General features: G+C 39.4%; 3 protein-coding genes across 4 annotated transcripts; 1 reads left to right on the top strand and 2 right to left on the bottom strand.

Annotated features, from left to right (window-relative positions):
- Positions 1-4: 4 nt before the first annotated feature.
- Positions 5-10,630, bottom strand: TOPORS (TOP1 binding arginine/serine rich protein, E3 ubiquitin ligase). 2 transcript variants are annotated; one of them, XM_032860345.1, is made up of 4 exons: positions 10,518-10,606; positions 9,411-9,529; positions 8,822-9,019; positions 5-3,562 (listed from the first exon to the last, which is right to left on the bottom strand). In XM_032860345.1, the coding sequence occupies exons 2-4, from the start codon at positions 9,447-9,449 to the stop codon at positions 632-634; spliced, it is 3,168 nt and encodes a 1,055-aa protein (XP_032716236.1). In that variant the 5' UTR covers positions 9,450-9,529; positions 10,518-10,606; the 3' UTR covers positions 5-631. The 2 variants fall into 2 exon arrangements, with proteins under 2 accessions (XP_032716236.1, XP_032716237.1); XM_032860346.1 differs by lacking the exon at positions 9,411-9,529 and having other exon boundaries at positions 8,822-9,016; positions 10,518-10,630.
- Positions 10,389-11,125, top strand: SMIM27 (small integral membrane protein 27). Its single transcript, XM_032860352.1, has 2 exons — positions 10,389-10,563; positions 10,905-11,125. Exons 1-2 carry the CDS (start codon positions 10,519-10,521, stop codon positions 11,025-11,027), a joined length of 168 nt encoding a protein of 55 aa, XP_032716243.1. The 5' UTR covers positions 10,389-10,518; the 3' UTR covers positions 11,028-11,125.
- Positions 11,126-11,582: 457 nt separating this feature from the next.
- NDUFB6 (NADH:ubiquinone oxidoreductase subunit B6) lies at positions 11,583-22,829 on the bottom strand. The gene is made up of 4 exons (XM_032860354.1): positions 22,543-22,829; positions 20,399-20,491; positions 15,225-15,269; positions 11,583-11,762 (listed from the first exon to the last, which is right to left on the bottom strand). Exons 1-4 carry the CDS (start codon positions 22,720-22,722, stop codon positions 11,694-11,696), a joined length of 387 nt encoding a protein of 128 aa, XP_032716245.1. The 5' UTR covers positions 22,723-22,829; the 3' UTR covers positions 11,583-11,693.
- Between the last annotated feature and the right edge of the window lie 2,495 nt (positions 22,830-25,324).

Genomic DNA, 25,324 nt, shown 5'->3' on the forward strand with positions numbered 1-25,324 from the left:
CATGTTTTAAAGTGTTATTATTTTATTTATTTTGTTGAATACACATTTCTTTCACTGGCAGTCCAGATGAACAAGTATATAAAGGAAATATTTAAATTTTGCTTTTGGCAGATGTCAAGATAAACTGTGCAGATTAAAATGCCTCAATTTAACCCGAAGAAATGGTTTTGAATCATACAAATTTTTAAGAAGAAAAATAAAGACTGTCCAAAGGGATTCTCCTAGCTTATAACACATTTCCAGAATAACTCTCAAAAAAAAAAAAAAATTCAAAAATACTCATTGACTACTTTAAAAATAGGTCAATACCATATGGCTTTATGAAATAACTTCTAAAATTTATATTTTTTTATTTAAAAAGGACCCCAAGTTTTAAATAAACTGCTAGCAATATCATTTTCCTCACTTAAAAGTGCATATCTCTGAGGGTGGGACATACATACTTTTCGAACAAATAATGATTTTTACAAATTTTTAACACACACACACACACAAAATCACTTAAAATATTTTTAAGGGGGAAAAGAGTTTTCACCAAAAGTCATCTTTAAATAGACTGCAGTAGATGACACTGTTCTTTTTTTTTTTTTTTTAATACCATCAGAATTCTCAATGAGATGCTTTGGCAGTTTTAAGACATATCACGGTCTCTACCAAGTGACACTGACATTAATGATGTCCGTGGAGATGGCAACTGCCTTGATGGCTCAGTTTGAATAGACACGTTACTGGGCTGATTCTCCAAATCAGAGGCAAAAGTACGCTCTTCTCTTACATCAAGAGTTTGTTCAAATGAAGCTGGCTGGTGTGGAATATTATCCACAGTTTTGTTGGCATTATTCAAGTTGTTATTAAGTGTGGGAATATTACACTCCTTGTCTAAGATGCCAAATTCATCTTCTATTGTAACTACATCTTTAGCTTCAAATGGTTCCAAGGGAGGAGGCAAAAACTCATTTTGTAGACAGTCCTGAGGACCACTATTGTCACATTCTGTATCCTCTTTTACTTCAGAATCCTTATCACTATCACTGTCAATGGTAATTACAACTGGCGAACGTGAAGGATTGTCCCCGTGATGTTTCTTATGCTTCTTCTTGTGCTTCTTCTTTTTCTTTTTATGATGTCTAGTTGAATCAGTAGCTTTCCCTTCATAAACTATCTCTACACTCAGGCTCCGGGTCCTCCTTTTTTTCCTCTTATGTTTTGTCTCTCTGTCTGATGACCGGCTGTCTGAAAAGCTGTCACTCTCATTTTTGTGGCTGCCATCAAATTTTGATGAGGATTTTTGGTAATGACTTTCCTTTACTTTAGAAGCAAATTCACGAGAAGGTTGAGCCACTTCGTTAGTACCCTCCAAATGCCGTGTCTTATATTTTCGTTTCCCTCCAGGCTTTTCATTTCTTACCCAGTCAGGCCCTGTAGATGCAGTCTTTGATCTATTACTGGATAGGCTCCTTGATCTGTGCCGTTCATAGTAGTAATACTTCCTTTCACTGTGATTATTTTTTTTTCTAGCATTTGTTCTTTCAGAAAAGGACTGAATTCTAAATTCTGGACTTGAGGACTGTCTGGAATAATGAGCTCTGGACAGAGTCCTCCTCCTGTAAGATGATTCATAGCCATCCCTGTCCTTGTTTCTACTATAGTAAGTATACTCCCACTTGTATCTGCTTCCATAATTATTTCTTAAATAATAACGATCTCTATTTCTGCTCCGTGATCTTCTTTTACCATGATCACTGCTACGAGATCTTGATCTGCTTGTGCTCTCACTACTGAGAGAGAGAGTTTGGCTTCTTCTTGACCAACTGCTATCTCTAGTTCTTGATCTCTTTTTATCTCTTCTACCTCTAGGTCTGCTACTCTCCCTGCTTCTAGATCTTTTGCTTTTCATCCTTTTCTTCCCATGATGCTTTCTACGATTTTTCTGGTCATGCCCACTTCTGCTCTGGGAACGTGAATCTGAACTTCTTGATCTTCCCCTCCTCCTGTGTCTACGGTTATATGGGGAATATACTCTGTCTCCTCTGACAGATGAGCTCAGGTCTCTGGGAGATGACAAAGATGTAGAGTGTTTCTCTTCCTTCTTTGACTTGATTCTTTTACCAGAACCACAATGACCTTTATTTATTTGCTCATCCTTTCCAAGGACAGAGTGTGGAGATGAACATCTACTAACATCACTATCACCAGAACTGTAAGACTGTTCTTGTGTCTTCACAGTCTCCATTTTTTCATAAGACCCTAACTCCTCAGAATCAGAGGACAGTTCGACAAGTTCTGGGGTCCTCTCAGCTAGTGGTTTAACAAACCCAACAATGACACAATTATCTGAAGAAGAATCACTGTCATTATTTAGGTCTTCATTAGTTTGTACTCCTTGTATCTGAGATGTGGCTCTTCCTGTTACAAGTTCTTCATCTGAACTATCAGAAGTATTTAAAAGGGAAGACATGGCAGCATGCACCTGCTCTGAGCTTGAGTAAGATGGTCCTGGAGTTTCATCATCCCACGGTGCCTGACTAACAGTGGTCACATTGATATCCAGCTCCTGAGTCTCAGCTTCATCAGGAGATATTGTTATGACTGAAGAATCAGAATGGCTACCTTCTTCATACGAAGGAGCAGGGCAATCATAATTAGCATGCTGGTCAAAAGCTGCCATGTTAAAAGGAGATCGCGCAAAACTGATAAATTCATGTATAAAATGCTCAGTCCGATTAAGCAGAAACGGTCTTAAGTCAGACACAAATTCCCGACTCTCCAAGTCATAGCGAGTGACATTACTCATGATGATGTGCTGGACAATATTCACTAAAGATCCGTGAGCTCCAAAAAGAACCGTAAGTTCACGTTTTAACCAGGGAACTAATCTGTGAAGGCAAGCTGGATTTCTACGGAAAAATTCAGCTGAAATATCCCTGCAGCGACCACCATCTTCAATATTTCTAACACGGGCACCAGCACGGTAGAGAGTTCGTCTAAAATTAATAATATCCTGTTCCTGAATTTTCCGCAAAGATCTTTCATCTGCAGTTGGCCTCCTAATTGCAATCTGTCTCATAAGTTGAGGAACTTCACCATTTCTAGGTCTTGTTGAAATGCCTAACCCTTCAAATAGTACTCCACTATCTGGTGGAGTTGTTGTTCTTCTATTCATGGTATTATTAGGTGAATAAACAGAAGCACTTCGATCCCTTGTCATAGTTGTACGATAGCGAAATCTTGGAACATCAGGGGTTGCAAAAGAACCATTATATGAAGGCCTTAGGACATACTCCTTGAAGTCATCTTCTGCCCTCACAGAATGGAAAATAGAATCAAAGGGCTGTTTACACAGTGGACATTCAGCTTTGTTTTTTGACCACTCCTGTACACAGCGAAAACAGAACTTATGTAAACAGCGATCTAAGTAAGACACATTATCAAACCTATCCAAACATATAGGACACTTAGAATCAGGAGATGCATCAGCTGGTACTGTCTGTTGCAATTTGCTAGTACCAGCTTTAGGTGAAAAGTTGTCCATTTTAAATTCCTTAGCAGCTGATGCCATTATCTGTAAAAGGGAAAAAAATACATCAGTAACCGGATTAAAAAAAAGACAAGACTAAATCTGAAAAAAAAAAAAAAAAAAAAAAAGGCAAATAATTACTGTGAAATATACTTTGGTGAAACAGTTGAGTAGCTCATTATCCTTGTAATATGAAGGAGCAGGGTAGCATAGTAATATAGTACTTAAAATACAAACCCTAAAGTCAGATACTTCCTGGCTTTGAATCCTGGTTCCACACCAGCAGTGTGACTACGGAGATCAGCAATAATAGAACCTGCATCACAGGATTTATGAAGATAAAAAAAGGGGGCTGGTATACAGTAAGCTCTCAACTATTCTGTATCATTCTGTTCTTTTAAAAGAGAATTAAACTGCGAAATATTTAACTGAAATATTAACTGAAAATAACTGAGGATAGAAAATCCACCAAGTACCCAAGTATCCACCACTCAGATTTAACAACTTAACATTTTCTCATGGCTATTCCCCACTTTTTAAAATGCCCCTTATCTTCCCTTCTCCTATTCCTCTCTAGAAAACAAAAACCCAGAACCCCACAATCCTCAGTGGGTGTTATTTCTATGTATGGTTTTAGATCTTTCATACATAAGCCCTGAACAATATACACTATCACTACTTATTTGTGGAAAGCATTATATATGCACCTTTAAAAATAACTGTAGCAAGATAATTTGCATACCAAAAAGTTCACCTTTTTAAACCAATTCTGTAGTTTTTAGTGGAAGATTCTTTCAAACACAAAAAATACCTTTTAGTGAAGATTAAATGAAATAATAACTGTAAAAGCATTAAAAGATAGTTCCTGACTTCCAGCAACTACTGTGTACATGTTAGTTGCTGTTATTACTATACTACTGTTACACTACCACATTCCGTTCCTGATTCCTTACAGCATCCCTAAAAAGCCTTGCTTAGCTTGGCCTTTCAATCCAAAGTCAGCCACAAAGTTTCTTGAAATCATGCTTCCAGTGCCCTTACCTCATTTTTTCCCACATGGATCACTAAAATGTTAACAATTAGTTTTGTTTGCTTTAAATTTATCAGTTTATGTTGACCCATAACTTTCAAAATGAATTTGCCAGAGCTGAAATTTGGTGTGCATCACATTTTTGGCCTTCTTACCTTGTAAAATCACTCTTTAGCTGCATTCTAAACTAATCATTGAGTATATATTAAATATTTGCTTCTTCCTTTATGTTTTCTGGGCCTATTATTCATCTTTTCCCATCTCCTCTATCACAGGAAGTTTCATCAGTGGTCAACTGCTACCAGGTTAGTCAAACAACAGATTTTTAACTTTCTAAACTATGGCCATACCGAACTCTAACAAAAACAAAATCCACAACAAAAATTCATGACTGTGAAATGTAACTATTTCATCATGGTTTTCATATTAAACTTTTAAGAGCTCATCTAGGGCCTCTTAACTTTCCCAGAGATATAACTTAATCAGAAATCAATTAATGCTGAACGAATGCTTCTTCAGGGATCCAAGTACTTCTAGTTTTCCATTTTCTAGACTAGAAATAAGAAAATCACTACTATTCTTGAACAGCATATAATGATAAACTTCTTGCTAATATACTGAACTATATATAATACTAATTGTTAATATACTTAAACCTTAATATTACATAAATTTCTCAGCATTTGCCCCTACTTCTAACACTTTTACTCTTCCTCTGAAGGAAAAAAAAAAGCATAAAAATAAAAATTTTTAGGATCACAGAATATTAGGGGAAGGAATGAAGAGTGGAGGAGGAAGTGAATAGGTTATCAGAGAACCTGGACTGAAGACCAGGTTTCCCCTAAAACTAACTCTATAAACTGGAGCCATCTGATGAGATCTAGATTTCAGTTTGCACCTCTATGTAATACTTTTTAAAAAAAACTAGTGAATATAAGTTAATAATTGTATCTTAATTTGTATCTTGGAAATTAGAATTTTAGTGCTTACTGAACACTTGCAGTTCACATAAAAACTGAATGCATTTTATTAAAGGAAATTAGTAGGTAGTAATCTTGAAGTTCAAATAAAATCTCACCTAAGCAGAATTTAAAAAAAAAAAAAAAAATGCAATCTTATGGGCATGTGAGTGGCTAAATCAGTTAAGCATCTATCTTCGGCTCAGGTCATAATCCCAGGCTCTTGGGATTTAGCCTCACCTCAGAGTCCCTCTCCCTCTGCCCCTGCTCATGCATGTACTCTCTCTCTTTACTCTCTCAAATAAACAAAATCTTAAAAAAAGGGGGAAAAAAAAGGAATATTCGTCTTCCCTTTCCTAGTTTTATAAGTCTGTCAACCACTTTGGCAGCACAGAATAAAGCTAAAGAATGATGAGTAATGTCCATAACAAATAAAAAGAATAAACTAGATTTGTATTGTATTTCTCACAGCAATTATCTGTAGCTATAAAGAACACCATTCATCAGAAATATCAAACAATGGCAATGGACATACATAATCAAAGAAAGAGATTTACTCCTTCAAAAGCATCACTAATGCTAAAATTAAAACATCTGCTAATAGAGCATCAGGCGGGCTCAGTCAGTGGAGCACGTGACTCTTGATTTCAGGGTCATGAGTTCAAGCCCCACACTGGGTACAGACATTACTTTAAAAAAAAAATTTCTTCAAATATTTGCTGAGATACAAATGAAGCAGAATTACCATATGACTCAAGGACTCAACACCTTAATTTAATTTCCAAAAGAAATTAAAACATATGTCCACACAAAAACTTGCCTGGGAATGTTCATAGCTGCATTTGTCCTAACAGTTCAAAAGCAGAAACAATCCTATCAACTGATGGAAAGATAAATAAAATGTGGATACAATGGAATGTAAATGGGAAATAAAAAGGATGGAACACTGATACATGTTACAATAAGGATGAAACTTTTCATTAGGCTAAATGAAAAAAAAAAATTAGGGACGCCTGGGTGGCTCAGTGGGTTAAAGCCTCTGCCTTTGGCTCAGGTCATAATCCCAGGTCCTGAGATCAAGCCCCGCATCAGAATTTCTGCTCAGCAGGGAGCCTGCTGCCTCTTCTCTCTCTGCCTACTTGTGATCTCTGTTAAATTAAAAAAAAAAAAAAAAAAAAGTCACAAAAGACATGTTGTATGATGCCATTCATATGAAATGTCCAGAACAGGCAAATCTATGGATGGAAATAGACTGGTGGTTGCTGGAGGACGGAGAGGGATTACAAAGTTTATTTCTGGAATGATAAAATGTTCAATTACAGTTGCATAACTCTTTAAATATACTAAAACCCGCTGATTATATACTTTAAACAGGTGAATTTTATGGATGGAATATAAATTATATCTCAACAAACCCGTTTTAAAAATACAAATCAAGGCATAAAATAGGAATGGCTAAGAGTCAGATTAAAATCTGTAGGTTTATAAATTCTGGGTTTGGGTAGTAAAGGTGGACCTGATGGCGGATTTAGTGCTCAGGTTCTAGAAGCCTGCAATAAAGGTTTCTCTATCCTAACACTCTAGGAATTGGGACTTCAAGTTAATTTCCCCATAGACATAAAGATGACATCAATTCTTCTGATCCCATATCCTTAACCATCTCCCAAATTCTAAATAAAGTTTACCATCTTTAGGATACAATGATTAAGTCAAACCTTCCCCAAATTTTCACATCTACTGGCAGTAACAGAGGTAAAAATCCTTCCTGTCACATTTTGGGGGAATTCTAGGTAATTAAGACTCATACTTACCTAGGGAAATGGATAAGAGGGGGTAAAGAATCAAGAGGCTGGACATTATAGACTGGACATTTAAAGACTGTGCTGATTATATACAGGGGAATGACATTAATTCTAATGCAGAGCCAGGGTTGAAAATCAAAACCACTTAATGATGTGATCTGGAGGAAAGTATTTAATTTCTCAAAACCTTAAATTTTCTCAATTCTAAAGTGGGTTAAGTACTAGTACCCATGTGAAAAGGTGGTTGTGTGAAGGTATATATTCTATGTAAACCCTTAGCATAGTGATTACCACGCAGTAAAAATTTAATAGTATTTCCCTATGTTATGTGAAAATAAAGTTAACATTAGTCCTTTTCATCACTTGCAACTGATTATAAAGACCCAGAAAGATGATAGCCTATAACAAATCATCTTTTTTTCTTAATATAATTACTGTATATAAAATATCCAAGGGGCTAAAAAGGGTTTACAAGCAGATGAACTAGAATAAGCCCCAAGTATTAAAAATATCTGGCTTCTAACTCTTACAACCTTTCTGAAATTACTGTACCTCCCTCAACTGCAATTTAATCACCAGTTCCAAAGGATTATACGGATCTTACAGGATCTAATAACGAGATCCTATAAATGTTGATTCCAATTTCAACCATAAAAAGAACTGCTAGGGAACCATGCTGCGCTAAAGCCACTCATTCCAGCTAAGCCTGATTGTTTTTGGCTGACTACAGCTTTGAATTTCATTGACTAAAAGCAAAACAAAACCCAACCTTCACCATTAACTTAAATCTTGGGTAACTCTTAATTTATCTTAAATAATACTGAAAATTACCTACCAAAAATTCTGCTCACTCCTGCCCTTAAAACATTGCTCCATCTCAGCACTGCCCCCTGCCAGTCTAGGAATCAGCAGCCCACGAGGAAAGCTGCAGTAACTGGATGGATGGAGAAACCACAGGCAAGCGAGCCCAGCCCACAATGTGTAACACAGCAGACAACTCCAAGAGTCACGGTGATAGTGGCTTCCTTGGGTTGAGAACGGCCATCCGCCAAGATCGCAGATAAGGCCCCCGTGCATTACATAATCACAACGAACTAAAACACTGTTACTCCCATTTTACCGGCAGGCAGTTAGATTAGGGCACCTCAACTAACCTCTGGCACACCTCTGAGAGAGGCGATGCCACGAATGACACGCGAACGTTTTGTTTTCTGGGGTTCCCCCCACCCCAAAGAGACCAAGCTCTTTCCAGTACACCGCTACGCTCGCGCCCCACGTGAAAGGTTCTAGGAAACCCAACTCTACCCCGCCCACCCGCACAAATCCACAGGTGCGCCACCGGACCGCCAGCCCGCCCGCTGGGAGCCCAGCCCCGCCCCGCCCCGCCGAGGCCCGGACGGCCCCTCAGGCCCAGACCGCAGCTTCCAGGTCTTTGGGCCTCATTCCAGGCCGGGAACTACGGCTCGCCCAGCCCTTCCGACCCCCGCGCCCCATTGTTCGGGATCTCACTCACCTCGGAGGATACCGACGCAGTCCCGGCTGGGGCGCCCGTGCCAAGCTCCCGGCGGCCCAGAAAGCTGGGTCGGTGACGGCAGGATCCGCGAAGGCGTACCCGGCGACTTCTCCGCCGGCCCTCAGGAGCGGGAGCAGGCGGGGGCGCTTCACCCTCCTCGCGAGACAGCGGAGACCCCGGCGGCTGCTGCGAACCCTGTGACGTAAGGAGCTCATCACCAAAGGCAGCTTGGGGGACGGCAGCAGAAAGCGAGACCCACTCCGCAGCCCCCCGCGCGTCAAAACACAACACCCGCGTGCGTAGCGCATGCGCAGTAGAAGGGCGCCGGCTCAGAGGGCGGGACTTAGAGCGCTCGGCCAAGCACGGGCCCTTCCCCCACCTCTCCCTTCCGTTCCTGGAATAAGAACGACAAATCACTACCATCACCATCATTCTTGTTACCATTAGTTTCTGGGGGGTACAGGCGCAATACTTAATGTTCGCTCCTAACTTACCCGGAAAACACGGTAACTAGCTTGGTCTCATTTAAACCTCACCGAACTCCGCGAGAAGCTACTAAAATTATCTCTATAAAGAAACTGAGTTACAGAAGGTGAAGTGACCGCCTCCAGTTGCACATCTGGATCATAACACAGGGATTCGGATGGAATCCAAAGCCAGAGCCCAAGCGGTGTCCTATGCAGTCTTCATAAAGAAATCTACTCCAGTCTAGGGATAAACAGGGATTACCTAAGAGAACAGGGCCTTAAAATCTTCCCAAGACAGACGACATTTTTCTCTCAAAGAATACTTTTCCCCTTCTCCATTCCCCTCAATCTGGATTAAAAACTTCTTTAGGTGATATCTGAGATGTACAGAGCCAAAGTCTGAGCCTAAAGTGGCCCACTGCCCCATTCTACCCACAGGCCTCAGATGTGAGCGTCCCAAACATTCTCGAGCTTAACTAGGTATAAACCGCCCGTGTACAAAATGCCGTCTCTGGCTTACTATCTGATACGCGCTACCGTTCTAAGCACATCACAAACGCTCAAAACACACTTGTTGATTGGCAGGTACATTATGCCAAGTAATTCGTGCTACGTTATTTCGTCTTAGAAGTACCATTTACATCCACAAGCCATTGCGTTCTCAAAGATTTTTGTTTCTGGAAGAATGGCTCAATTAACAGGGCCCCCCGCAACGATTCGTCGCTGTTATATAAAAGTGGGTGTTCCTCTTAGGTCAATGATGAATATACGAACCTCTCTCTTTATTATGTGGAAACAAGTGCGGGAAGAAACGTTAATCCCTCCAGTGTCAGAAGCCCGTGCACTATCTAAGATGAAGATTTTTTTCAAATAAATTTTTAAATGCACACCACGGTACATTATCTTTCATGAATACTGCACCCCAAATGAAAGAAAACCGGATGACAATGCACGCCCATGTAAGTAGCGAAAAAGGCCATTTTTAACGTGTTTTCTCCTTTATTTCATCCCCTCCCTCCACCACGAACTAGGCCCCCATGTCACGTGAGCCCACCCCAGCTCCGGGCGGAAGAGGCCGGCCCCGCGGATGGGAAACGCGCCCAGAGGCGAGGGGCGGGCGCTTTGCCCGGCTGAAAGATGGCCGCCGCCGCTCGGCAGCCGCCGCCCCGGAGGTTACACTAGGGCCTGCAGTTTCCCTCCGTTCCCGCGGGCAGCCGCCGCCTCCTTACCATGAAGCCAGTGAGTCGCCGCACCCTGGACTGGATTTATTCAGTGGTAGGTCCCTGCTCTGGCGAGGCTCCACGGGGTTCACTCCGTAGGCCCGCAGGCGGAAGGCCCCCTATTTCTTCAGCGCCCAGAAACTCCAAAATCCATTCCTGTGTTAAGGCTTTCACTCTCCCACCTCGACTCCGCCTCTTCCTGGAAGACACGCTCTTCCGCTTCTTACGTAAGGGTGGCTGGGTGTACTCGCCTCCGGAACCCCATTTTTTCGAGTCTTTAACTGTAATTCCCACCTTAGCAACGTACACGGCAACCTGTTGGGGCAAGGGGAGGGAGGGAAGTATCCTTTACAGTATTTTTTTTTTGCTTGTATTCTCCTTCTTGCATTTTTTTAGTTGCTCCTCGCCATCGTATTGCTCTCCTGGGGATATGTCATCTATGCATCAACAGTAGCCGCACGACGACAGCTCAGCAAGGAATACCCAGACAAAATCTCGGGGATGAATGAAAATTTGTAATTCCTCTGGATTTAATTTTGTGCACACAGTTCTTTACCTGATGTTTGTCTGGCATGTGTCTCGATTTAAAGTAAAATTCATTATGCAAAGTTTCCAAATTTATTTTTTGCATAGTCCTTTATAGTAACCACTGATCTGCTAATTTTCGCAGAGGTTTGTCTTCCACATTCTTACATAAAACAAATCAAGCTAGATCTGACCGCATGTGAGTACTGAATCATAGATGGAATGACATGCTTTTCAACCTAGAGTTCCTAAATAACCTCTTAAAATGCCTCAGTCTTCTCTAAAACAGTGTGTGGAATTGCTGTTCTTTTATAATTCTTTATTGCAACATTTCATTCTGTTACATACCTTAACATAAGATCAGATTAAGTACTGCATAAGCAAAAAAAAAAAAAATCTATCATGTGACTACTTTTCTATCCTGTTTTTCAAGTGGAGAATGGCCAAGAAAAGGTGATCACTCATCTTTTAAAGTGTATCCAATTTTTACTTACTGTTAAATAATTCAAAGAGTTGTAAATTGTACGATATTTGTGAAGAAACAACACGTATCTCAGAGTAAACTTTATTAAATTTACTTTTCCAGAAAATATATTCAGTAAATACACTAATACAGCAACAAACTTGGCTTTATATGCCTTTGAAATTTTAAAGTAATCTTCAATGATGTTGATCAGGAAATTCTTTCATTGGTGGAATTACTTCTCCAGTCTCCAGAATTGTATCACCCTAAAAAAACAAAGATGCATTAGTAGAAAAATCTTTGTCTGCAGAGATGATAGTTCCACTTGATCAGATCTCACATGGAAAATCTAGTTCAATTCTGGCATTGACATTTTGAAAGGGACTTAGACAAAGTAGAAGCTGTCTAAAGATGAGCAATATTCAGAATCTTAAGGTTTACATGAAGGAAGTATAAGGGGGAAGTTTCATTCAAACAAAATGTCCAGAAAGGGCATGAAAATGGTCTTCATAAAGTGATAAAGAGATAATGTTTATTTTGCATGGCCCCAAGAAATAGGAAAAGCCCTAAAAAGAAGTTACAGGGAGACATCTTCAGTCCAATATAAGGAGGTAATGTATTCCTAGCAACTGAATGTGTTAGGCAATCATGTTTACCACTTGGCTCAGATGTGAGAGACAGAATACAAACTTTGGGTAGCCGATTCAGGTTATCTTTTCAAATGTAGATACAGTGTGTGTTGTAGAAAGGTCATGGACAAAAAAAAAAGAAAAAAAAAAAAAAGGGCATGGATTTTGGAGCCAGAAATAAGAGGGGAGAATCCTAGAACCTTCACTAAGAAGCTGTATTATTTTAGGCAAATTACTTAGCTTTAGTTTCAGCTTTGTGTTTAAGAGGGCAGATTTTGTAAGCCTAACAGTCCATGAATGACTGGGTAGAGCAGAATTATCCCCATCCCCACACTTGCCATTCCTGACCCTGGTAGTGTTCAGGACTGTTATCCGATGAAATAAATTTTTATTATGTTTAAGCCATTATACATTTGGGGGGTAATTTATTACTCAGTTTGCATTACCCTAACAGAGCAATTAGTACTCTAAAGTGGTACTAATGCTGCTATAATAAAAATCGAACCAATGGCACTGGCTTAACAGTGGAGACAAGGACACTGGCACTGGAGGCTAAAAGATGGGGCCCCTGTGTTTTGGAAGCAGAGTGTCTAATGCATTGAGGTTCTAGGAGAAGTAGCTGAAAAAGTTACAGTTATCTGTTTGACTGCTACTAGCTGCCTTGGGAATGTACTTTAAGAAAAATAAGTTCAGGCAGAAGATGCTGATTTAAAAGGAGAAATAAAAATGGAAAGAATAAAGAAATTTAGGACCTTGCAATATTGAAAATCAGGTTGCTTCTGGTTCTCTAAATACTGAGTTAACAATGAAGAGATCCTTAGATACAGAAGCCCAATAAAAACTAAAACAGAGGGACTCTGTCCCATGGCAAAGATCAGACTGATCTTGAACCAGTTTTTCAAATGTCTTCCATGTAGTTACAGAGGCAGCTGAGCACAAAGAAATGAGAGAACATGGTAACTACACAAAACAGATGCATATGGGACTGACTAGAAGCAAATAGACTCCCATCAAGTATTTTTCTTTCCATAACTACCAACTGTTGCGGAAACTAGGTGGTCAAAGAAACCAAACAAATAGGCAACAAAAGCCTGTGAATGTTTGAGCTTAAAACAAGCTCTGGCACTCAACATATGAGGAGGAGGCAAATTTTAAAGGCTATACAACCCTAAAAAGGGCATGCTTCCTAGTACCCATTTTAAACGTGGTCTAGGTTGAAAATGGAAAAGAAAAAAAAAAAAAAAATCCCATGACGGACCCAGGGGCCAGGAAGAACAAGGAACAAAGGCATTCCAGAAAACAAAATCAGTGCCCATTCAAATAACATACTGCACGCGGGGGTTAGGAATCTTTATATTTGACCACTGGGATTTAAGAATTGCCAAGAACTAATAACTGAATTCCACCACTGAGCAACAGGTGTGTTTGGGGGTGGTGTGCGGGAGACAAGGCATATAGTTAACTGGCCTTAGTTCACTGATGCTTAGATCCCACGGGAAGTCACATCTAAACCTGTACAAATGGTACAATATCTGGAGGTCCTACATTTGGGGCTGGTTGCAGTGAAGGTATGGGACTCTGGAATTTCTCCCTAGGGAAGGAACGATGTTATATGTGTGGGGAGAAGAAAGCAAAGAGCTATTTGGTAATTAGAAGGATGGACTGTGGCACAGACTCCAGGCATGGTAGACTGGGAAATATAATAAAGCATATAGATATGTGGGACAATGACAATGAGTTCTGGCCAACAGGATCTGAAGAGAAGCGATGTAAGCTAGTTCCAAGCTTAGACCTTAAAATCCTTCTGAGATGTCCATCCCTCTTTCCCTTAACATGATCTTTAGAAGTCTCATTATAAGACTGTGGAAAACACCTGATGCATATCAGTCTATGATGTCAATTAAGAAACAGACCTTTGTTTTGTTAAGCCGCTGAGGTCTGGGGTTTGTTACTGTCTATCCTATTCTAGTAAGTATACAAATGAGCATTCTTCAGGTCCACACAGGGGAAGTTTCTTAAAGGGTCAATGGCACAGAAACAGAACCACAGTGGCAAAAAACAAAACAAAACAAAAAACCAGAACTAGGCAAAATGCCATAGAATCACTTTGGTCTTCTAAAGAGCCTCACCCTTCTTTCCCTTTGAACAGCAATGGCAAAAAAAAAAAAAAAAAAAAAAAAGGTGATAAATATGTCAATGGAAGATTAAATAAATTACCCAACTAGTGAAACCAGTTAAGATAATTTCTTATTTTGGGACTACCCAAACCCTGACACATACACACAGTTATTATACACAACAAAATACAGAAGAAATATCCTGATTCTTAAAGCTAAGTTTCAACCAAAGGGTTAGTTAATTTTGGTGGTTCACCTTAAGTTCCCTTCTGTTGCAGACAATTATGGATTACCGTGACGATGTCATTTGATCGACGCAAGAACCAACAGAGTTCTGTTTTTTAAAATTATAGAACTTAGAGATTGATGGTAGTTCATTATCTAAGACTAGAAATAGAACAAGAACATAATCTGCATTTTGGTATGCTTAAATAATAACCTCGCAAAACCAGTAAAAATACCAACTGATAACTAAGTAATCTTTTAATGCTTTAAAGACCCAATTTTAAATTAGGATAATAGCTTACATGGTCACATCACAAAACTTAAAGTACATATTAACAGATTTTGAATTCACAGATGGACTGGTTAAGGTCAAACTGCCATAAGAAATGACGGTTTGGAATTAATAACAGAGGAATTCAGTCGCTGTTATTATGCTTAAGTGTCTGCCCAGGCTAGTGCCCTAAATCCTTAACCCTACATGAGAACAGGGGAACCAGTGAAAAACTGGTGGTATCTTCAATTCACTTCAGGACTACAAAGGTCATCAAGTTTTACAGCCGGCTTCAAAAGAAATATGCTCACCTCCCATTTTCAACTATAGCTGCTGCCTCACAATATTTCCTTTTTTTTTTTTTAAGAATATACAAATCAGGTACTTAAAATGACAATGAGAAGAAAGGAGCACTTTAATGATCACTTAAGGACATAAAGGAGAGAGAAAACTAATAAAAGAAAAATCAGACATATTAAGACTTACTGGGAATATCCTGGGCTTCCTTTCAACAATGCTGTATGGTTTTGTCTGCAATAAAAGTAATGCTCTATTAATTATGGTTTGAGAGTTTCTTCTAAAATAAAATACATCATATCCCAAGTTTTTAACTTAAGCTCCAAACTTTCACCAAATTCAACTCACACATTTAACTGTTCACTCAAGATCTTTACTTGGCTCTCTCTACTACTCATCTCAAACTTAACCAGGTCCAACTTATAACATCCCCTCAGCCCCAAATGGTTCCCTACTGTAGCAAATGGCACTTTTTTCTCCTAGTTAACAAAGGCCGAAAACCTTGATTCCTCAGCAGATCCCTTTGGTTCTGTCTTAAGATTATATAATGAATCCAACCTTCTCACAACCTAGTACTACTACCCTTGTTCAAGCCTCTGGCATTTTTGTTTTACCTGTATTAGTATCCGCCATCCACCCATGCCTTCTTACTCTATTATCCACAACAGCAGAGGTGACTTTTTTTTTTTTTTAAAGATTTAATTTATTTATTTGAGAGAAAGAGAGAACAAGCACGAGAGGGGGAAGGTCAGAGCGAGGAGCAGACACCGCCCCCCCCCCCCCCCCCCCCCCCACCGCTGAGCAGGGAGCTGGATGCGGGACTCCATCCCCCGACTCCAGGACCATGTCCTGAGCTGAAGGCACTCACTCAACCAACTGAGCCACCCCAGCTGGACCACTCCTCTGCTCAGTTTCATAACTCGTAAAGCAAAGGACAAAGTCCTTGCTGTGATCTCTAAAACCCTATACAATTCGGCCCTTGGCCACCGCTCTGATCTCTTTCTCTCTCTGTATTGTAGCCACAGTGTTCCTTTACTATTAGTCTAATCAGTTGGGCCTGCTTATGCCTCATATGTAATGATTCCTCTACCTGAAATGCTCTTCTAGGTATCTGCTTGATCTGTATCATCATCTTATTTATGTGTCTCTTCAAACAGCACTTCCCCAGAGAGACCTAGTCTTTTACCCTGTTTAGTTTTCCTTCCATAGATTATCATTTCCTGTAACACCATTATATGCCTCTTTATTTATTACCAGTCTCCAAGACTAAAATACACACTTCATGAGGGCAGAGACTCAATCTGCTTTGCTTACTTCTATATCCCTGTGTTAGAACAGTGCTTTGCACACAAGAGGTGCTAAAAATGTTTGTTAAATAAATGTATTTATTAAGCATATACATTTGCACAAGGTACCACATGAATAAAATTTTATTAAAAGATGACTGGCATAATGTAAGACTCAAACTGGAGCCAAAAGCAGGAGATAAAGTCAGAATACAATGTAAATACATTAAACTGTCTCTTAAGTACTGGGGCCAGTGACAAGAAGACACTGAAATGTCCTTAGAGAGAACATAAAATTTAATTAGTCAGGAAAGGTGTTAGCTGAAGCAAACTGGCTGCAATAGTAATGAGGATGCAGCCCGGGATGCCTGGGTGGCTCAGTCAGTTAAGCCACTGCCTTAGTGGCACTAAGCAGTGGCACTGTTCAGGTCATGATCCCAGGGTCCTGGGATTGAGTCCCACATCAGGCTCCTTACTTGGCAAGGAGCCTGCTTCTCTCTCTGCCTCTGCCTGCCACTCTGCCTGCTTGTGCATGCGCGCGCGCTCGCTCTCTCTCTCTCTCTCTCTCTGACAAATAAAGAAATAAATAAAATCTTAAAAAAAAAAAAAAAGAGGATGCAGACCTACCCGAATCCAGAGAAAAAGCAAGGTAAGGAAGAGGCCTTGGGACCTCTACTGACACAAAACCTTTAATTACATCCATCTGTGGCTTAGCAAAAAAATCATCTGGAAGTATGACTCTCTCAGATAAGCAACTATATTAAAGTCTTGAATTGTCAAACCAGTAACTGCAGCTTATTGAATCTGCCTAGAAAAATTCAGTTAAATACAGATATAACAAAGATTAAAACTACAGAATAAATAAATAAATGTCAAATTTAGTTAAGTTCTTAAAACACAGGCATAATCCATATATTCTGTTATTTAGAGCATTTGTAACGTTTAAGGTAATCAATCTGGCTATGAGAGGTTCTAAGAGATTAGTTTTAGGATTCTGGTTACAAAACATAATTGATTTAGGCTTGTGACTATAAGTTTAAAAAGATTTTGCTTCTTAGGGTCATTAATTTGCCCTATAAATACTTAAAAAATAAAAATTAACATGTAAATATAAAATGTATAAATGCAGCTTAAAACATAAAAGAATATGATTATGTTTGTAAGTGGAATTGTTTTCAGAGAGTTCAACCTGAAATAACCCAAAGACAATAAGAACAAAGGAGATCGTTCATATTTTACTAGATGTTTAAATAGTTTAAAAGAATTTTAAAACAATATAAAGAATTATGAAAAAAGGAGGTTTCTAAATTTGAAACTAACAAAATGAATTTTAATTTATATTCCAGGTAACTGTGAACAGTTCTTCTGCACGTAAAAACCAGTCTTGGATGTTAAAAAAAACTTGCAGACAGAAAGTAGTGACATATTTTTCTCCTCTAGAGTCTCGCATGTTAAGAGAGTAAAAAATAACAGACATGATGATATGAAATGGCCTGTGGACTTGCAGATGGATATAAATATAAAATTTTGTTTAAGCCCATCAACAAGAGAAACAAACTATATTCTGACCCTTAGACATATAAACTGTTAGCCTCTTTTAATGGTTGTGGAAAAATTTTCTGGTGGTTTATGAAGTGAAAACACTAAACTACAATTCTAATTCCTACTAGCCTCCACTAATTTCATGTTTTTAACACATAAGACAGGCCATGTCCACTTGGACATCCCCAAAACATATTAACAACACATGCTACTACACAAATTTACCCCATTGCAAAACCCTATTTATAACTTCCAAGGCTAGAAATTTTAGAGTCATAAGTACTTTTGGTTTCATCCCCAACTTGAGCTATGACTTCCTTAAATGATGTCTTCTGGCTTCAATTTTCCTTTCCATTTCTGCCATCTTCACCCTAACCAGATTCTCATCAACAAACATCTACTACAGTACAACAGCCTATAGCTGATTTACCTGATGTCAGTACTTTCCTCCCTCCAATTACCCCTATTATACGAATTTTTTAATGTTTTCCTAAATATAGTACTTTCATCAACTCACTCACCTACTGAAAAATGGAAAGATTCCCATTGCCTACCAGATAAGCGTCAACCTCCTCTGCCTAGCTTTCAAGACCTTCCATTAAATGGTCCTAGCCCATTGCGCCAAGAGACATGCTATTCTAGTCACTTCCTCAGTCTTGGGTAGATATGATATGCACATTACTGACTCCTTATCTTTCCTCCTAGCTGGAAGAACTTTTCTCCTCCATACTCTTACCCACATCATACCCATCTTCCAACTTTCTACAAACTCCAGGAATTTTATCTTGCCTATTCTTTCCAGAGCAATAAAGGAAGATGACATACTAGGTACTCCGTATATAATTTATTGATGAACGAACATAATCTGCTTAGTGAAGAACAAGAATGATGTCAGCAATCAGAATTTTAAAAAGAGTTCTGGATCCTTTCAGTGGAGAATTGGATAAGACCAGGCTGCTAGATATGCTAATTACCATACAGAGGCACTGCTCCCAGGCCTGTCAGTGGACAGACCTAGACTATCCACATTTACATCTATAACGAATTCTATATCAGTACATATTAAAAACCGTATGTTCATACCAAATTCCAATTCCATTCCAGTACCACAAGGTTCTCCCAGTCCATGTGGAATTCCCTTTTCTGACAATGAGAATTCTCGGTCTGTTATCATCAATACATGTACTTATTTGATCAATCTTCCTATATGTAACCAATCTCCTGTGACTACCATCACACACCAGTATAAATAACCTCACCTCATTCAGGTCCTGATATCTTACTGTAATGTAGATTGCCACCTTCATCACTGCCCCAAACCACCCTTCTTGAAGATGTTCTCCTCCCCTTCCTTAGGTTCCAATATCCTACCCCAGGTTACTACCATTGCTGCTCTCCAAACAGGTATATTCACCAACCCCAACCTCACCCCAAGTTCCCTCCTCTCCCTGAGACTTAATATCCTCACTGGGTACCAGAATGCCCTCTTCAATCTGTTTGGGTCATGACAATCCATGCCAGGCAGCCACCACTGCTCTCCCTTCTATACCATTCCCTGAAACGCACTCCTTCCTCATATTGCCTTGAATCCAACACCTATACCAGACTATCCCTTGGCTTTAAAACATGGCAACTGCCGGGGTGCCTGGGTGGCTCAGTGGGTTAAAGCCTCTGCCTTCGGCTCAGGTCATGATCCCAGAGTCCTGGGATCAAGCCCCACATCAGGCTCTCTGCTCTGTGGAGAGCCTGCTTCCTCCTCTCTCTCTGCCTGCCTCCCTGCCTATTTGTGATCTCTCTCTGTCAAATAAATGAATAAAATGTTTTTAAAAAAAAACATGGCAACTGCCTCAGCTCAATCACCACATGTGAGATCTTTCCATCACAAAGTTCAAGCTTTTGGACATCCTGGATTCTAAAGAAAGAAAATGGTAAAAAATCAGACATAATGAAGGAAAGGGAAATGGGATGATGACAAAGACAACCTTTGTCTAATTTGAATTTATCTTATATCTTTGCTCCCTTATTATTTAGAACCCCAAGTTTATGTTAGTATTATTGGGTCAGCTTCATTCTGATTATTTAAACATTGTTTTGGGGTGCTTGGGTGGCTCAGTGGGTTAAGCCTCTGCCTTCGGCTCAGGTCATGATCTCAGGGTCCTGGGATTGAGCCCCGCATCAGGCTCTCTGCTCAGTGGGGAGCCTGCTTCCTCCTCTATCTCTCTGCCTGTCTGCCTACTTGTGATTTCTGTCAAGTAAATAAATAAAATCTTTAAAAAAAATAATTAAAAAAAACATTGTTATGAGAAAATGCATTTCAAGTTGTAATCAACTAATATAAATTTTTTGAAAAACCATACTTACTTAAGTTTTATTAAAACTTTTACTTAACTACTTTATTTAAAGCAGTTCAAAACCAGTTATAAGTGGCAGATTATTTCCACTAAGTAAAGCAGCATAAGGTATGCCAGCATAGGAAATAATTCTGTACAGTATTAAAAGTAAATTCTGAAAAATACATACTTTAAACATACTTACATTCACATGATATTTAATATAATAATGAATAATCCAGGCAGGTATAAGTACATGAGTAAAAGCAAAGACACTGTGTCGGTACACCTTATAAATCTGGAGGGAAAAGAGACATACATAAACAAATATCCCATTTTTTAATGTCTGTGGCAGAAAAAAAGCATCAGTGGTATAATAATATCATGAGTATTTTAAAATGTCTACATACTACATACTTCCTTACAGTCTGTAACTAATCTCACCCATTCAAATATTTTCATTAAACATAGGACCTGCTAAGGGATACCTACAGACTTCAGAGTAAACAAGGCTTAAGACAAGTAACATTTAGCAAAGCTACAGTAAGGTATTCATAGATATATATAAATATTGTAAAGACTTCTAAAAACATCCTTATTATAAGTTTACTAAAGATAAACATAACATAAATAATGAAAGAATAATTTTAATCAACTTAGAGTAATCAAACCTACAGAATTTTTCAGGTATAGTCAACCCCTTAATTCATCAATTTCGGATACCCACAATCAATGTCACTTGCACCATGCTAGGTGTAAGTCAGATGACCTTGAGCACACCAAAGCTTGAAAAAGAATGTTTTACATACTGGGATAGGGGTGTACCAAGCTCAGTTTCAGATGCTTTCAGGCACACTATTTTAAAAGAGAAAGGCAAAATAAAACTGAAAATGGAACTTTTCCGTGGCAGCCAATTTGACTGAAACACATCTATCTTTCCAGGGATAAACTAGATTCTGGGTGTTATAGTACATATGATTATGGGAGAAAAATTAACTCAAAGTAAGGAAAAACAGACTAAAATATTTATTTACTTCCTTACATCACTGGCTGATGGCTGGGATGTCAACTTTCAACCAGCAGCTGCTAAAATCAACAAGTAATGTCAAGGATACAAAAGGTGAGAAGAGGGTTGAAACAGAGTTTAATTTTACCACCCTAATTAAGTGTCTAAGAACACTTGCTCAGAAAAATTTGCACAAGACTTGGCAGCACAGTAAGAAAGTAGATACACTTAGGGCACCTGGGTGGCTCAGTTGGTTAAGCCACTGCCTTCAGCTCAGGTCATGATCCTGGAGTCGCGGGATCGAGTCCCCTATCGGGCTCCCAGCTCCACAGGGAGTCTGCTTCTCCCTCTGACCTTCTCCCTTCTCATGTTCTCTCTCACTGTCTCTCTCTCTCAAATAAATAAATAAAATCTTAAAAAAAAAAAAAAAAGAAAAGAAAGTAGATACACTTGGATCTCAGTGGGAACTCCTTCAATTCCTAGCTCTGTGACCACAGATAACTCACTCAGTTTTTGTAGGTCTCATTAAAATAAGGATTAGGAGTCGTTCTACCTTACAGAAGTAAAGAATTAAAGTAACACATGTCAAACCCTCAGCAAAATCCAGGACAGAAAGTACGTAAGTGTTACTTAATAGTATCATTAGCCAATGTCATACTTATTGAAAACAATTCTGAGATACAGTGTTCATCATTAAAATTGATGTAATTTAATGACCTCAAGAAAATGTCCAGAAACCCTGAAAATAAAGAGAGCTCTTAAATGAGTGGTTTTCTTCAGTGCAAAGTCCAGGCACTTTTAAATTAAACTGCGTTAAAAGAAGATAGTGGTAGTTCAGAAAGGTGGCTCTTGAATATAACTCATTAAGCATACCAATTAAGACCCTATCTTTCATGGTGATCACATGGGGCTGCACGACCAATTAGGGGCTCCCTGTGACTTCTGGTAGTTGGGTGTAGTGTCATTCTCTATAACCTCAACCTTGAAAAGCAGACAGGTGTCCTTAAATACTAAAATCACAGAATTTTCACTCAAGTGAATCCTTCTATCATTCTGTAAAACCTAAGCAAAGATTGGCCCCCTCTTCATCATATCTGACAGCAAAAGGGCATGACTCTCCCAAAGCCATACTTGCTCCTGAACTCCAGAGCTCTCTTGGGACAAGACAGCGTCCATGCTAAATGTAAATCTCAGTTGAACCCTCTTCTCCCCCAAGGAACTACCGGGACTTGCGGGCCTAGGGATGTCAGTCCTTGGTGTGGCTACAATGAGCAGGCATCCAGCAGCAGGCCGGAGGTCGCGACGAGGTGTGTGCATCAGAGGGTGGGAAGCCCATCACTCACCACGTTCTTCCAGGAGGTGTGTTCCCGCAAAAACGTATTCCAGAATTTCTCCATAGGTGACATCCGCTGCGAGGGCAGCACCGGCTCCCGGGAGCTCAGCTCCTGGTCTTTTAGCCATCGCCTTCTCAGCTGTTGGAGCTGCTGCAGCCGCAGTTTCTCGTCCGGCGTGTACCCCGACATGTCGCCACTGGTACCAAAGCAGGACACGGAGCACCCCTAACCAGGGTCTTGTCACTTACCCGCGCTCTCCGCTTCCGAGGCGACCTTGCGAGGACGCCTGGGAGAGGCGCGCGGTTATGACGTCATTCCGGTCCTGCCTCCGCACCTGCCGCAATTTCTGCCGAGCCGCTGCGTTTGCGCGTTCTTCATCCGCCCAGATTAGCCGGGGGTAGGTGAGGGGCGCGTTTTAGTAGTGGGAGAAGAGGGGAAAGTGACGGAAAGAACAAAAGACGAGAGAGTAGAGGGCTCGAGTGGTGTACTGGGACCTGGAAGGAAAGGATACGTGATCCAAAGAACGTGATGTCCAAATGCACATTCTTCACCTCCTTCTCCCACCTCGGTACTCCTCTTCGAAGCCATGACCTAGAGAGTGTGGGGAACGTTTACTTCCCGGTTTAAAACCCAGCTGTGTCAGTGACTGATGAGGTAACCTCGGGCAGTCTCAGTCTGTTCCTTCATCTGTGCTGCGGAGGCTAAAGGAGTAGCTAAATATCTCACAGAATTGGACACATTCATGCTTTGACCCAGCAATCCCGCATCGAGGACTCTATCCAAAAGATAAAATGCTAAAAATGTGAAAAGAATGTGCATGAATATTCACTGCAGCACGATTTACAATAAAACACTGGAAGTGAGCCCCCAAATCCTCAATAGTGGCCTGGTTGAATAAATTATGGTGCAGTGCTCTATATTACAACTGTGGAATGATCTCTAGGATATATTGTTAAGTGAAAAACTAAGTGGAGAGAAGTGCATGTAGTATCTACCTTTTATCCAAAAAGAGAAGAATGGTAGTAATATGAAATATATATATATATATATATACATGTTTGCTTAGATTTTAAAAATAAAAGAAAGAAAACTATTGCTTTGTTTTAAAACGTTACCAATTGGGGGAGAAAGGGAATAGGATAGAGGAAACAGGGATAGAAGCCAGGTGTCTGGATATAGTCTATGTAACAGAATTTACTTTAGAACCAGGTAAACATATTATTATAAAGCAAAATTAAATTTACAAAATTTCCTCTAAAAATCAAAAGTAAGAACACATGAATCTAACTGATCTGCTAGGTGGCATAACCAACCCCCCGCCAAACACATACCATTTCAAGTAAATTTAATACATCAAATTATTGTACATCTATATAGAATGACAAAGGAACTGTCAAAACAATCTTAAACTGTTTTAGGTAATTATATTGTTGGTAGTGGTATTATTAATCTGACACTGAAAATAAACACTTATGCTGGAATTTTTGCAATGGGAGAAAGGAGATACAAATGTAAACCGTATGAGTTCAGAGTTAACTCTAAAATCCTGAATTTGAATTGAAAGACTCAGTAACAACTCATGATGTATTTTATCTTTAAATATATTTATCATTTTATCTTAGCTCTGCCCATTGAAATGGCCTAAAAACAATGGCCAATCCAGTAACTGAACATCTCTAGCTCCCAGATTGTGACTTTTAAATATAATTTTCTATTAAAAGAAGTCAGGACTCCTGGGAACAGCGGTTCTCAAACATTTTGCTTCCCAAATTTCTTTAAACTCAAAAGCTACTGAGCGCCCCAAAGAGCTTTTGTGTATATGGGTTATACCTTTGATGTTTACTACATTATACATTAAAATAGATTTTAAAATAACAAAATATCCATTAACAAATTTATTTAGTGAGAAGAGTGCCATCCTTTTACATTTTTATTAATCTCTTTTAACATCTGGCCTAATAAATGACAGCATAATTTTTAAAACTTCTTCTACATTCAGTCATAATATCATACACTTGGTAGCCCTTGGGAAACTATATACATTTGTGAGAGACTGAAAATTAAGAAGGGAAAGTAGCATCTTAGTATTACTATGAAAATCATTTTGGCCTCACAGACCCCATAAAAGCATCACAGGGACTCTCACGGATTCCCCCATCACACTCTGAGAACCATTGCCATAGAGAAATAGCTAATTCCAGGTCTGAATTAATACATGTAAAGGAAACCAGGAACATTTTGCCTTAGCAGAAAGTAGGGAAATTTCTAAAGACAGGCTCATGTCAAAAGGATTCAGGAGCCAAATTGAACAGACTTCCTCTGGTCAAATTGATACTTATTGAGTATCAATAAGTATAATGACTACAGTGGAATGAAAAATATCAAATAGATGCACATGGGGCACCTGGGTGGCTCAGTCGGTTGACAGTCTTCCTTCTGCTGGGGTGAGTGATCTCAACCCAGGATGGAGCCCTGCATCTGGATCCATGTTTGGTGGGGAGTCTGCTTTTCTCTCTCCCTCTCCCCCTCCCCACCGCTCATGCTCTCTCTCACTCTCTCTCAAAGAAATAAATAAAATCTTAAAAAAAAAAAAATAGATCCACATACATGAGTTCATAATGAGTTAAAATAACAACTCATTGGTCATTTGAATGGTGTTAGGGAAGCAACTCATTATTTTGAAAACTGTTAAATGAAGAGAAAAAAATCAAGCATTTTTCTGGCATCTCTCTATAAATTGCATCTTGGAGTAACAAAATAGTTGGTGAAGGAAAATTTAATCAAAGAAGCA

This window comes from Lontra canadensis, unplaced genomic scaffold, assembly GCF_010015895.1.
Source record: "Lontra canadensis isolate GAN:19392208 unplaced genomic scaffold, GSC_riverotter_1.0 scaffold19, whole genome shotgun sequence".
NCBI lineage: Eukaryota > Metazoa > Chordata > Mammalia > Carnivora > Mustelidae > Lontra > Lontra canadensis.

Bases quoted from the DNA above. Each gene is read 5' to 3' on its own strand.
- TOPORS (XM_032860345.1), bottom strand. From the start codon at position 9,449: ATGATCCAGATGTGCAACTGGAGGCGGTCACTTCACCTT. The intron at 9,020-9,410 runs CTGTAACTCAGT...CTCCTTACGTCA, and splicing joins GGAGGCGGTCACTTCACCTT to CAGGGTTCGCAGCAGCCGCC. The intron at 3,563-8,821 runs GTGAGTGAGATC...TCCCTTTTACAG, and splicing joins CTGCGTCGGTATCCTCCGAG to ATAATGGCATCAGCTGCTAA.
- NDUFB6 (XM_032860354.1), bottom strand. From the start codon at position 22,722: ATGTCGGGGTACACGCCGGACGAGAAACTGCGGCTGCAGCAGCTCCAA. The intron at 20,492-22,542 runs GTGAGTGATGGG...TTTTCCCTCCAG, and splicing joins ACACCTCCTGGAAGAACGTG to ATTTATAAGGTGTACCGACA. The intron at 15,270-20,398 runs GTAAGTATGTTT...CTTTTATTGCAG, and splicing joins ATATTAAATATCATGTGAAT to ACAAAACCATACAGCATTGT.
- SMIM27 (XM_032860352.1), top strand. From the start codon at position 10,519: ATGAAGCCAGTGAGTCGCCGCACCCTGGACTGGATTTATTCAGTG. The intron at 10,564-10,904 runs GTAGGTCCCTGC...GCATTTTTTTAG, and splicing joins TGGACTGGATTTATTCAGTG to TTGCTCCTCGCCATCGTATT.